Genomic DNA, 13,025 nt, shown 5'->3' with positions numbered 1-13,025 from the left:
TAGGAACACGATACATGAACTTTTGGGTCCTCTTTTCTAAGATTTGATTATTTTTGTACTCCATGCTTGGGTTTTCCTCATTTCCCCTCATATGTCCTGGTTGATGTGTCCAAGACAAGGGTGATTTCTTGGGTCCAAGACAAGGGTGATTTCTTGTGATACTCTGTGGACTTGGGAAGTGCAGGAGCAATCCCATACAGAGGTATTCCCTATATTTCAGGATGATTTCTTTTTACCAGTTTCCAGCTGATTCCTGACACTTGTCCTGCTGGGCCACAAACCCCCTCCAAGGGGGGGGGGGACACGACATTTTTCTCTCCTCCCAAGAAAACAAAACAGGTGCCAACGGGTTAAAAGCTCTTCCCGAAGGAGCCGGGGGAGCAGGACAGCCGGTGGCGCTCGCGGAGCCGCGATCTGTCAGCGCGGAATTGGGAGATAATGGCATTTGCGGAGCGGTCCCAGCTCATCCCTGCGGAGCGGTCCATGTTGACTCGGCTCGGGCGCGCATCCAGCGGTTTGCACACACGGGTGCGCACCCGGGAGAGGAGGCGGTGGTGGTGGTGGTGGTGGGGAGGATAAGGGGTGGGGGGGTGCTGGTGGCGAATAAGAACACCAACCCCCGCCGCCGGAAAGGGGTTAAAAAAAAAATCCCCCACAAAATAATGTCGCACGGCCCTGAAGCGACGCTGGGAGCAAACGCGCCCGCCCCAGCCGGAGTGTGATCCGTGAACCGCAAATTTTACCGGGGCGTGCGGGCGGCGCGGCCATGATTGAAGGCGGGGGGGGGGCTGTAAATGTCTGTGGTGGGGCCGGGGCGCGCCCGCCGCCCCCGGGACCCCCCCGCCCGACCCCCTCCGCACGGGACCCCCATCCCGGCCCCGGCACGGGGGTCGCACCCCCCAACACCCCCCCCCCGGTGGAAGGAGGGCGGTGAACGGGGAGGGGGCAGCGCGGAGGAGGAGAAGAGGAGGAGGAGGAGGAGAAGAGGAGGAGGGAGAGCAGGAGGGGGGGGGGGGGGGGGGGGGGGGGGGGGGGGGGGGGGGGGGGGGGGGGGGGGGGGGGGGGGGGGGGGGGGGGGGGAAGGAAACCCTCATGGAAGTATGAAGGAGATGGTGGGAGGCTGCTGTGTCTGTTCTGATGAGCGGGGCTGGGCGGAGAACCCGCTGGTGTACTGCGACGGGCACGGCTGCAATGTGGCGGTGCACCAAGGTAAGCGCCGGGCACCGACACCCCCCTCCCCTCCCATCCCATCCCCGCTCCCCCCCAAAACCCCCCGGGCACCGCCACCACCAACCCTCTCCCCCCCAAAAAAAAAATAAAAAACAAACCAACACCCCGAGGAGGCCGGGGGAATTGGGGAGGGGGCTGCGCTGGTGGTGGTGTTGGGGGGGGGGCTTTGTTTTATCCCTATTGTTCCGAATAACGGTGTCGCCGCGGGGCTGGAGCGGCGCGGGAGCCGCGGGGGGAGCGCGGGGGGCTCGGGGGCAGCGGCGGAGCCCCCCGGGGATGGGGATGCGCCTCCAGGGTTTGGGGGGGGTCGTTATCGGGGAGAGAGGAGGGGGGGGACGCTTTGCCCCTGCCCGACCCACCCCGGTGGCCCCCGCGGAGGTTGAGGAGGGAAGGGGAGGGGGGGGCAGCACCGCAGACGCCCCCCCGGGTGCGGGGCCGTCGGGGGATGGCCCCGGGTAACCCCCGGGGGTGGCGGCGGGGCCCGGAGCTGCTCCTGCAAGGGCAGGGAGGGAGGGAGGGAGGGAGGGAGGAAGGCAGCCGTCCTCCTCCTCCTCCTCCTCGCAGCGCGACACGGGCTATTTTGCATTTTAAATGACTTAAGCACGCCCCTAACACACGGTATCGGGCCGGAAAGTTTGTCCTCGGGTGTCTGAACAAAAAAAATACGAATTAAAATAGGTATTTGCATTCCGTTCCAAGCCGGCAGAAAGGCGCGGTGATTATCCTGCTTGGTTTGTTTGGAATAACACGAAGGTTTCTGGGCTCATCTGGCCTGTCTGTTTTCCCATCTATTATTATCCCATCCATCTACCAGAACACATCTCCAGCCTCTTCCTGCACGCTCTCCAGCCATTCCCGATGCTCCCTCCTGGTTCCGGCTGCTCGTGGGTCCTGCCTGTCCCTGTCCCTGGATCCTGCCTGTCCCTATCCCTGGATCCTGCCTGTCCTTATCCCTGAATCCTGCCTGTCCCTGTCCCCTGGATCCTGCCTGTCCCTATCCCTGGATCCTGCCTGTCCCTGTCCCCTGGATCCTGCCTGTCCCTATCCCTGGATCCTGCCTGTCCCTGTCCCCTGGTCCTGCTCTGCCTCTTCCCACTGTCAGTGCAGGATCTGGGACTTCCTTTTGCTTCCCATGTTTTTGGTGTGTCCGTGCTCAGGGCTGCAGTGAGAAGTCACAGCCAGGTGACTGAAGGGGAGATAAACGAGGCAGTGAAGCTCACAGGGGGTTCTCTTCCTCCAGAGGTGGTGCTTGGGTGTCTGTTGTCGTGGAATCACGGGATGGTTTGGGTTGAAAGGGACCTTAAAGATCATCCAGTGCCACCCCCTGCCACGGGCAGGGACAGCTTCCACCCACCCAGGTTGCTCCAAGCCCCATCCAACCTGGCCTGGGACACTTCCAGGGATGGGGCTTCTCTGGGCAACCTGTGCCAGGGCCTCCCCACCCTCACAGGGAGGAGTTTATTCCCAATATCTACTCAAAATCTACCCTCTTCTCATTTAAAGTCCTCAGGGTCCCTCTGAGCGACCCAGCAGGACAAGGGGCTCTCCAAAAGGACATTTATTTTCATTTTGCTGCTGTAGTTCTGCCATTCTTCCCATAACTCATCAAACCCTATGCTAGAGAACAGGTTTCTCCCCCACTCTCTCTCTCTTTTTTTTTTTTTTTTTTTTTTTTTTGGAGGGAGATAAAGGGCTTTTGCATCCTTATGCCCATTCCCAAAAATATAAACACTTGTTTGTGCCGGCAGGAACAGCTCCCCAAGGGTCAGGAACAGTTTCAAAGATCCAAGAACAGTTTCAGAGGGGCAGGAATAGTCTGGGAGAGACTATTTTGTGTAGTCAGTGCACGGCTTGTGCTCAGCTCGTGTGTGTAGGAAGCACAACAGTCTATTTAGGTCTGGTAAGAGTCCTTCAGGATGTAATAATTCATAAGAGTGGAGCAGTTGTGTGATGGATGTTCTCAACCCTCTTTCTGAGCCTTGCTCAGAGCCTGGCAGTGGCGTGGTGTTTTGGTAGGCTTTTATTTCTTAAATAGAAACAAGGCACTGTAAGGAATCCTCTGGCTCGTGTCGTGTCATTCTGTGCAGTCACACACGGGTTTTGGTGTCCCTTTGTACAGGCTGAACATCCTCAAACCCAGAGTTCCCTTTTGAAATGATTGTGCAGCTCAAGAAAGAGCCCTGTAGTTTTGTTTTCTTTTTTTTTTAAACCTGTAGCTACGCATTAGGGCTGGTTCTTAAAGATATCTCTGTGCTGATGCTTCAAGATCTTTCCAGTGAAAAAAGTCAAAATGCGAACAGAACCATCTGATGGGAAATGGAGGCTCGAATAAGGTAGTGAGGAACATTTACAAATTGCATTTCAGCTCGTGTTCTGCGATTTTTTTTTTCCCCTTCCTTGTTTTCTTCCTCTTTGAAGCAGAATCTTTCCAGTAAAAAAAAAAAAAAAAAAAAAGAAAAAAAAGAGAGCAAAACATTAACAAAACCATCTGATGGGAAATGGAGACTCTGATAGGATCGTTAAGAACATCTACAAAATTGCATTTTCAGCTCATGTTCTGCCTTTTCCCCTTGTTTTCTCCCCCTTTGAAGCGGCGGGCACAGAAGCTCATGCTGGCTCCAGCTGAGTGCTTGTTTTTGGCCCTGAGCCACTGCTAAAGATGGACCCAAGCAGGCTCCTCTGTCAGTGCTTTCATGTAGCTTCTATTTTCCTGTGCCTTGGCGGCTCCTTCCATTTAACTCCGCGGTTCCATTTGTCCCCCCCGGGCTGATGTGGGATAACAATGGACATTAGGGAGGTGGAGGGACCTGCTGTGGGGTCGGGGCTGGGGCAGCCCCCCCGGGGACAGGGAAGTTGCAGATGCTTCTTGTCCAACCCAGTTTCAGGAGTCTGGGGCGACTGGGATTCCCTTGTGCTTGAAGGAATAAGGAAAAGGTGATTTGTTCTTTGCTTGGAGGTGGAATAAGGAAGAGATGATTTGTTCCTCCCTGGGGAGACTCCCAAACCCTCCCCTGAGAGGCTCCTCCTCTGTCTTTGCTCTGTGGCTTTAAACCCACCTGTGTGGTGGCCAAGAGCCCTTTTAGGGGTCAGAAATGCTTCTTTTGGGGACTCTCAAAGGCAGGTCTTGGATGCTTAGAGGGGATTATCGCCGAAAGAAGGTGGGAAGTCTTCAAGCAGGCAGAGATGGGAGCAGGTGTTAAAGCTGCAGCTTGCAGAGAGAGACCCTGAGAGCACCAGGAGTGATGTAGAAAGCAAGAAGGGGCTGGACAAACCCAGCAGTTCTGTTGGGGTATCAGCTGGAGACTTGTATTTACACAGAACCCGTTCCCAGCAGGAGTTGTAGAAACCATGAACACGCAACCTTCCACTAGGGCAGGCTGCTCCAAGCCCTGCAAACTTTTGTACACACCTGAGAAATGAAAGAGTCGGTTTTAAAGATGGTCTAATGAAGTCTTATTGCTTTTTTTTTTTTTTCCCCCCAGCTTGTTATGGAATTGTCCAGGTCCCCACCGGCCCCTGGTTCTGTCGGAAATGCGAATCCCAAGAAAGAGCCGCCCGGGTGGTGAGTACAAAAGTGTCGAGATCTTCGAGCCTGGAGACCTCAGCCTTCCAAAAAACAAACTCGTGGCATTCTTCTCAAGGAGGAGGGGCTGCTTCTGCTCAGCTCCTCGGGAAGTTTTGGAGAGGAGGGAGGTTGGCACCACCCGAGATCGCGTGCTGGCAGAGTGTGCTGGACTGGCTTTCAGGTCTCACTGGCAGAACCGTGGAATGGTTTGGGTTGGAAGGGACCTTAAAGCCCATCCAGTGCTCTTTGGGATCATCACTAGGTGATGATCATCCCCTGCAGCAGCAGCCTCCTGCAGAAAGTCTCCTGAGTTGTAAAACAGCAGAGAAAAAGACAACAGGGGGGGTGGGCGAGGGTCTGGTTGTGTCTCGGTAGCAGTTTAACAGCAAAGAGCACTTTACAAATGTTCCTCATTAATTCTGGCATTTCCCGGTGGGGCAGGAGGGTGGAAGCAATCAGGCCAGGCTTTGGCTGTGTGGCCAAGTTATTTGTGCAGTAAACAAGGCTGGGGGTTTATGGCACATCAGCTTCCCTGCCAGAGCTCCCCCACGTGAGCCCTTATCAGATTCAGCTGCACCAACCCGGCTGCTGAGGCCCCGGGGTGAGGATCTGGAAGGTGGCAGTTGTGCCATGGACGCTGCTTTTCCTCCCCTAAATCATGGCAGGGGTTGGGTTGGAGGGGACCTTAAACTCACCCAGTTCCACCCCCTGCCATAGGCAGGGATGCCACTCACTATCCGAGCCGGCCTTGAACACTTCCAGGGCCAGGGCAGCAACAGCTGCCAAAATCTGGGATAAATCTGGGATAAATCTGGGATAGCTTCTCCCCTTCGCTTCCTGGTGGTTGGGTTTAAATTAAACTTTGAGTTCCCTGAAGCACAGGCAGCCTCAGTCAGCACAAAGGGGGTTCATTGCTGGCGGCGCTGCCTCCTGAGCCGGCTCAGCCGCGTTGAGATCGTGCACCCGGGAAGGTGCCAGGGGTGACCTCTGGCTCCCTGGATCCAGCACACAGCCTGTCCAGCCCAGCTGGGCTCTGCCTGCAGCCCTCCCAAAGCTTAATCTGGTTCCCAGAACTTGGCAGAGATGAGTGGAGGGGGGGGGAAATTCGGGATCCACGCTCCCCGCGCCGCGTTAACCCCTTCCCTCGGCGCAAACACCTCTGCCTGCTGGGAGATGCTGCTTTTATGTGCTCTGCAGTAAAGATCAAACGTGGCTGGGAGCGGTTTTTACATCCTGCAGATACTTTCATGGCAGGGGAAGGAATTTGGGTTCCCTGGGCCTCCTTGCCCCGTGCACAGAGAAGCTCTTCAGCTCAGTAGGGTCCTCCTTACCTGAGCTCCTTGTAAGCTTGATTTTTCAAACTGCCTCCGAGGTATCAGGAAAGCAACATCCCCTGCAGGTGGCTCCTGATTTTAGCCACCCCACTCCACGGGTGAAATCTCTCGAACAGGCCGTGGTGGGTCTCAGTGCTGCCATTCAGCCCCTGTGCCTCTAATAACTGAGCAGGGATAATCTTCCTCCCCAGGCAGGGCTTGGGGGGTGGTTTCCTATCTAAATCCCTCACCTTTTCAGCTCAGCACCAGCAGTCATAGCAACAGACACGCAGATGGGTAAATACTTAAAAAGAACGGGGTCCTTTGATGTAGGAGCAGCGTGAGCAGAGGGAGGGAAGTGAGTCAGGTCGTGTGAGAGCCGTGCATGGCTCTGCTGCTGGCACAGGGAGGCTCCTGGCTCCTTGGGGCTGGCAAAGTTGGGGCTGTCCAGCCCCACGGGAGGAGAAAGATGTGTGGAGACCTCACAGCACCTTCCAGTACCCAAAGGGAATGCGAAGGGTGAAGTGCCTGAGGAAACAGCTGAAGAAGGAAGCCAGAGAGGGGCTTTCATCAGGAACTGGAGTGACAGGATGAGGAGGAATGGGATCAAACTGAAAGAGGGGAAATTTAGCTGAGACAGGTGGAAGAAATTCCTCCCTGGGAGGGTGGGCAGGCCCTGGCACAGGTTGCCCAGAGAAGCTGTGGCTGCCCCAGCCCTGGAAGTGTCCAAGGCCAGGTTGGACGGGGCTTGGAGCATCCTGGGCTGGTGGAAGGTGTCCCTGCCCATGGCAGGGGGTGGCACTGGATGGGCTTTAATGCCCCCCCTCAACCCAAACCACTCTGTGATTCTAGAACACATCGAGTTTGGGCTCTGAGCAGGGGATGACTCTTCCCCTGCCCTGGGGTTTCCCTGCTCCTCCCTGCCTGGTGTCCTCCAGCCCTCCAAAGGCACTCTGAGCCTGCAGTCACTGCCCTGAGGACTCTGAGGCAGAGACGCTGCTTTTTGAGCACAAAACCACACCAAAACATCAGCAGGATGAGCTGATGTTTGTGTTTCTTTCATAATGACTGTGTGGCCAACTCCTTTGAAAAACAACAGTGTTTTTCTTCACACATCTGCCTTCAGAGAAGGTTCTTAAGGCAGTTTACAGGCTCTGACCATAACAAATGCATTTCATTAGCTAAATATTGATGGTTTTGCTTTCAGAACGAGATACGGAGGCAGGGAGGGTGTTGCAATGCTTAGTGTGTGCTTTAAAACATGGTTTTGTTTTCTGTATCCATTTATATTCTATTCAAAAGATGGGCTCCATCCCCTTTTTAGCTGTCAGGAGCCCTAAATTCCAGGTAGGGCTTTCACTTGGAAGATCCCAGACAAGCCCCCTAGGGGGTCAGGAGCTTTAAAACCATCCCCATCACAACCTGCTTTAAATCAACCAAGCTCTGCTTTTCCCCCCAGAGAGCTGGAATAAAACCCCCCGGGGGTTTCCCGTGCCCGTGCAGGTGGAATGAGAGGCAGAGGTGCCCTAAATCCCTGCTCCTGCCCCCTCCCGAAGGATGCTGGGGATGGTGTTGTGCTCCCGGGGGAGCGCTGGAAAGCCCATCCACTTTGTAATCCAATCGTCTGGGAAGCCCGGGGAGCCGGGATGGCCGGAGGGCTCTCATGTGAGGATCATGTGAAGGCTTTAGCTGTCATTTGGAGGCAGGGCTGTTAAAAGTCCTGTGTGGGGCCGATGGAGCTGTTAACCCCTCTTGTTACAATCAGAGCCCCGCTAATCGCGTGGTGGGAGAGCGGCTTTGATCTGAGGGTGGAGGGAGAGCGGAGGGGCCTTTTCAAGTGCAAATTTCCTATTACAGTGTCTCAGTTAACTCCCTTCTTGTTCTCTCTTGGCTCTGCCGGCTTTTCCATAATAATTGTGGGAGCCTGGACCTAACCAGGAGCCCGTCTCTCTCCATTCTAAACTTGCTGAGTTGCAGGGAAAGCGAGAGGGATTTGGTCCCCTCATCACCTGTTTAACACTTGCACATCCCTGGGAGTGTCCCAGGCCGGGTTGGATGGGTTTTGGAGCAACCTTGGGGTAGTGGAAGGCATCCCTGCCCATGGCAGGGGGTGGCACTGGACGGGCTTTAAGGGCCCTTCCAACCCAACCCACCCCGTGATTCTGTGACCAGTTATTGCTCAGTACATCGGTGGTTTTTGGCAGGTGGATCCCACTCACTGGGCCGAGGCAGTGACAGCAGAGAGCCCCAGGTCCAGCACCGTGCTCTAGCACCAGACACCTCATTTCAGAACTCTCTGAGGAAGCACAGAATTTTTCACAGAAAAGCAGTTTTTGTTTTGGTTTGGTACTTCAGCAAGTCAGCCGTTTCTCTTAAGGAAGGGGGAGGTTTTAAGCCTCGCAGGTTTTTGGGGCCTTTCTTAAAAGTCAGAGAAGACAAAAAGCACATGGAGACTTCCCCTGGGTGATGCTGAGAGAAGGCAGTGTCTGTTTGGAGGCAGCTCAGCCTGGGAGGAGCTCTCAGGGCTGGGAGTGTGTTCACCCAAATGTGAAAGCACACCCCAAAATTCCCCTCCCCTCCACACCTCAGCCTTTTGGGGTTTGGGGGGTCACAGGGTACCTTCCCCCTAGTCCTGCCATGACCCCCCCCAAAAAAAATACCATGATTGCCTCACCCACCTGTCATGAGACTGGAAAAAAACATCACGAGAGGAGGAGAGAAGGAAGGAAGGAAAGAGGCAAAGATAGATAATGGCTTCTTTTTATTTGCCTTCTGCTCTCTGAGTCACGACTTTCAGTTTTGCTCCCCAACCGCAGAGCCTAAAACTTGTTCTAAAAAAGCCCCGTGGAGTCAAGGTTCTCTTCAGGCCTCTCACTCTTGGGCTGAGGCTTTAAATACCTCAGTCAGGGCGATCCTGAGCTGTGTCAGGGCATCTCTTTGCACCCAAACCACGCTCAGCCCTTCTCCCACTTCCCCTCTTTGAAAGCAGCCTCATGGTTCACGAGCGTGCTGTAAATGAATCATCTCTTTTTCTGCCCCTCTGCCCCTCAGAGTTTGCTTCATCTGTCGTTTCTGCTTCATTTCCAGAGGTGTGAGCTGTGTCCCCACAAAGATGGAGCCCTGAAACGCACCGACAACGGGGGTGAGTAGCTCTGCAGGGAGCTGGGATGTCCCGTATTTTGGAGAGTGCCAAGCCCAGCATATTTTGTAGAAGCGTCTTCTGGAGCTGGTTGTAAATGCCAAGAGCCTTAAAGCAACAGCACAAGTGCTGTGTTGGGGGGTGGTTTTATAATAATATAACACCTTCTTCCTAATGTGTTGTAACGTGGTGGGGCCAGGTGTGTCACAGACAGGCCCAAGGACTGTTACAGCACTGACACTGCGCAGTCATACAGCCCAAGGACTGACAGTGCTGGATGATCCCATAATCCTGGAGTTTGCTTCCCCCTGCCCAGGTGAATCCATCCTAACTCTCGCCAGATCCTCCCAGTGCAGAACCCACGCTGGTTTGGATCAGCCCCCAGACTCTCCTGACCTTCAAACTGTCTCACTCCTGCCCTGTCCAGATGGAATTTCAACTTCCAAGTGCGATTTGGTGGATTTAGATTCTAATCTAACTTGGCTGGCTGAAAAGCCGCCTCCTTTCCCCGTTGATAAGAGCCCATAAAGGAGCTTTGTTTCCAGGGCACTGTCCAACCTGTCCCTTCAGCGTCATTTGCTGCTTGGATGCTTTCCCTGGGCTGGTGTTGTCCCTCACTCCAGGCCCTCAAGTCCTGAGGGGGTGTTTTTAAGAACAACCAGTGCTGCACTTGTCTTTTCCCAAAGAAATCTCTGCTTGCCTAGTTAATCTGGAGGTGGTATCTGTCTGTCTTCCCCCCACAGAGGATTTGATCCCTAACCAAGTTACAACAAGCACGTTTCAGATCTAACATCTCCCATCAGCCGGCTGCAACCCTACCACTCCCTTCCTCCTCTCCCTCCTTCCCTGTCTGGGTTGGAGGCTCTTTTGGGATGCCCTGTGTGACTCTCCAGTGTCTCCTTTGCTCCCCCAGGCTGGGCCCACGTGGTGTGTGCCCTGTACATCCCGGAGGTGCAGTTTGCCAACGTGCTCACCATGGAGCCCATCGTCCTCCAGTACGTCCCCCACGACCGCTTCAACAAGGTGAGAGCCCTCCCCACCTCGGCTTTTTTTTTTTTGGGGGGGGGCCTGGCCAAGTTGTTTGAGTTTCCAGGTGCTCAGATTCCTTTTGAAAACGTCTGACAGGGTAAATCCCTGGGGGGGTTTGCAAGCCACTGCTTGGTCCTCTGTGTCTCTCTTTCCCCGAATCCCTGCAGCTCGAGGAGCGATCGAGCGGCTTGAGCCGTGGAGGTGGGTGTTGGTTCCTCCACGTTTTGTCTGGACACAGTTGTTTTCTGGGGGGGAAAGGAAGGGATTTTGTGTGTTTTACTGAGAAATAACCCAGAGCTCTCATAGCATAGGTGTCCCTGCCCATGGCAGAGGACAGAGGTGACCTGTTAAGGTCCTTCCCGACCCAAACCGTGATCCCATGAGATGCCTGGACACAGAGTTATGAGCTCCTGGAGGCTTTGTCTCCTGGTTAACAGCACTTGTATTTTTATTATTTATTTTTCCAGACCTGCTACATCTGTGAGGAGCAGGGCAGGGAGAGCAAAGCTGCCTCTGGAGCCTGCATGGCCTGCAACCGCCACGGCTGCCGGCAGGCATTCCATGTCACCTGGTGAGTCCCCTCAGGCATTCCATGTCACCTGGTAAGTCCCCAGCCCACATTCCATGTCCCCAAGCATTCCATGTCACCTGGTGAGTCTCCTTGGGAACAGCCCCAGCTGCTGCTTTCCCTGCCCTGGTTTGAGGCCACACCGCCGGGGTGCTCATGGGGACTTGGGTTCCTCACCCTGGGGTCATTTTGGGCCAGAGGTTTCTCCCCCTTGCTCAGCTGGGCAGGGGAAGTTCCCCAGGAAGGCTGAGGTTTCTCCAGGGAGCTTTCCCTGCTGAGAGCAAGGTTGGGGATTTCCCTCAGACTGTGTGGAATCCAAGAAGAGGAGGGATGAGTCACAACCCGGGAATGTTCCTTCCCCAGCAGAGCACATGCAGGAGTATCCTGTCGTCTCCATGGTGTGATTTTAAAGGCTGATACCCTCAAGTACCCCCAGAGCCTGCAAACAACATTCCCCATCGGCAGAACGGGGAGATTCCCTGCTTTACATGGATTCCTGGCTCCTGAGATGTCTTTGTTGGAATTATTACTGATCTCCTGGGCCCCCCTTCAAAAAAAAACACAAAAACCCAAAACCTGCAAGAGAAACTGTGATAGAAAAATATTGACAGTTTCAAAAGATCTTCATGTGAATTAAAACAGGCTGAATGTTTTTTTTTTTCCCCCCTCTCTGGCCAAGCAGAACAGGGAACTTACAGAGCCTGCCCTGGGTATCCTGAATTATTCTTTGCCCTTTGGTGGTGTGGCTGTCCAGTTCTCTTTATCCTCCTGCTGATTGCCTGTGTTTCAGTGCACAGATGGCTGGGCTCCTGTGTGAAGAGGAAGTCCTAGAAGTCGACAATGTCAAATATTGTGGGTACTGCAAGTACCACTTCAATAAAATGGTGAGTTTCTTCCTCTCTGCAATGGAATTTCATTTTTGTGGGTTTTTTTTTTGGTGTCACATAAAAGGCATTGGCTCCATCTTAGGTTGGGTCTGTGCTCAGAGCAGTGAGAAATGCCAAGAAAACACAAGCAAGGCTGCAGCCAGCTTCCCTTTTCAGCCATTCACTCTGAGTTACTCCATAATTGAGATTAATTAATATGTTTGCATTTCTGGAGCATCCTTAAAGCCATTTTCCAAACTAGGGGGTGAATTATTTGAGTTCTTCCCAGCTGTTTTGGCTTCCCTGACCCCCTCTGTGTCCTGAGGAAGCGGAGCAGCCGTGGTGTTTGATGCTCCAGGGAATCAATCAGGGGTACAGCTCAGGCATCCTCAGCACGAGGGGGGACACAGAACAGCCAGAGCTTCTCCCTCGGGACAGAGCCAGCCCAGAAAGATGTGGAATCATTCACGTTCTGAGGGATATTTAGGGCAAAGGATTTCTGCTGTTAATCACAGCGTGAGAGGGCAGACAGGAACCCACTTACTGTAACTTCGCTGATTGAAACAGTGAACTCTGGGCTCCATAACTCTGGTTTCCTCTCTCTTTTTGTCCCCTCCACCTCCTCTCCTGGCCCACTTCCCTCAGAAGACCTCACGGCACTCTGGAAGCAGCTCCTTCATCGCCGGGAGGAGGAGCCGCTCCACGTCCCCTGCCCAGGAGAAGCACGTGTCCCACCACGACAGGCCAAAGAAGGTGAGATCCACGTGGGATCTGCCCACCCAGGGAGGCACAAGGTGGGGAGAGGGGTTTGAAACGCAGAGCCCGAGGTCGTTGTCCTCAGGTCCCACGGTCTGAAGTTTTAAAGGACAAAAAAAATGCTGATTAGTGCCCAGCAGGTTCACTGTAGGCAAGAACAATAATTAGTGTAAACCAGGGAGTATTTTGTTAGTCAGATTAAGCAGCCACAGGGTTCAAGTCTACCTGTGAAAATTAAGTTTATCTTCATTAAGCAATTATTTAGAGGAACATCGCGTGCCAGGGGCGAGAGTTATTTAACTCTGCTGGTTAAGGTGTGCTCCTCAAGGCTGCTGCAGGGTTACAGGGCATGTTAACAGCACACCAAGGTTCATAATTAACCAACTGGCTCACGTGACAAATGCTCATATTTCAAGGAAGAGCAGCAGGGAGTGTGTAAGGCAGAACCCCGGCAGGTTCCGACAGGGGCTGTACCAGAAGAAACGAGGAGGCCACAGGCTCGTGTGTGGTTGTTCTTTGTAGCCATAAATAGCCCTGAAAGGCAGGACATTTGGGTTTT

The 13,025-nt window shown here is 54.0% G+C and overlaps 1 protein-coding gene across 2 annotated transcripts in view; it reads left to right on the top strand.

The window, feature by feature from the left end:
* Positions 1-1,071: 1,071 nt before the first annotated feature.
* Positions 1,072-13,025, top strand: part of MLLT6 (MLLT6, PHD finger containing) — a 37,550-nt gene continuing 25,596 nt past the window's right edge. Inside the window, exons 1-7 of one of the 2 annotated variants that reach the window (XM_027908201.1) lie at positions 1,072-1,209; positions 4,713-4,792; positions 9,196-9,250; positions 10,161-10,270; positions 10,744-10,847; positions 11,635-11,728; positions 12,359-12,463. In XM_027908201.1, coding sequence (XP_027764002.1) covers positions 1,101-1,209; positions 4,713-4,792; positions 9,196-9,250; positions 10,161-10,270; positions 10,744-10,847; positions 11,635-11,728; positions 12,359-12,463 — 657 coding nt within the window. In that variant the 5' untranslated portion in view covers positions 1,072-1,100. Of the gene's footprint in view, positions 1,210-4,712; positions 4,793-9,195; positions 9,251-10,160; positions 10,271-10,743; positions 10,848-11,634; positions 11,729-12,355; positions 12,464-13,025 lie in introns of both variants that reach the window. The other variant, XM_027908200.1, reaches the window with a different exon arrangement.

The sequence above is a fragment of the Empidonax traillii genome, unplaced genomic scaffold, assembly GCF_003031625.1.
Source record: "Empidonax traillii isolate 1590-97213 ecotype Southwest subspecies unplaced genomic scaffold, ASM303162v1 scaffold1655:size138967, whole genome shotgun sequence".
In the NCBI taxonomy this organism is placed as follows: Eukaryota; Metazoa; Chordata; class Aves; order Passeriformes; family Tyrannidae; genus Empidonax; species Empidonax traillii.
This window is presented reverse-complemented; position numbering and strand designations above follow the sequence as displayed.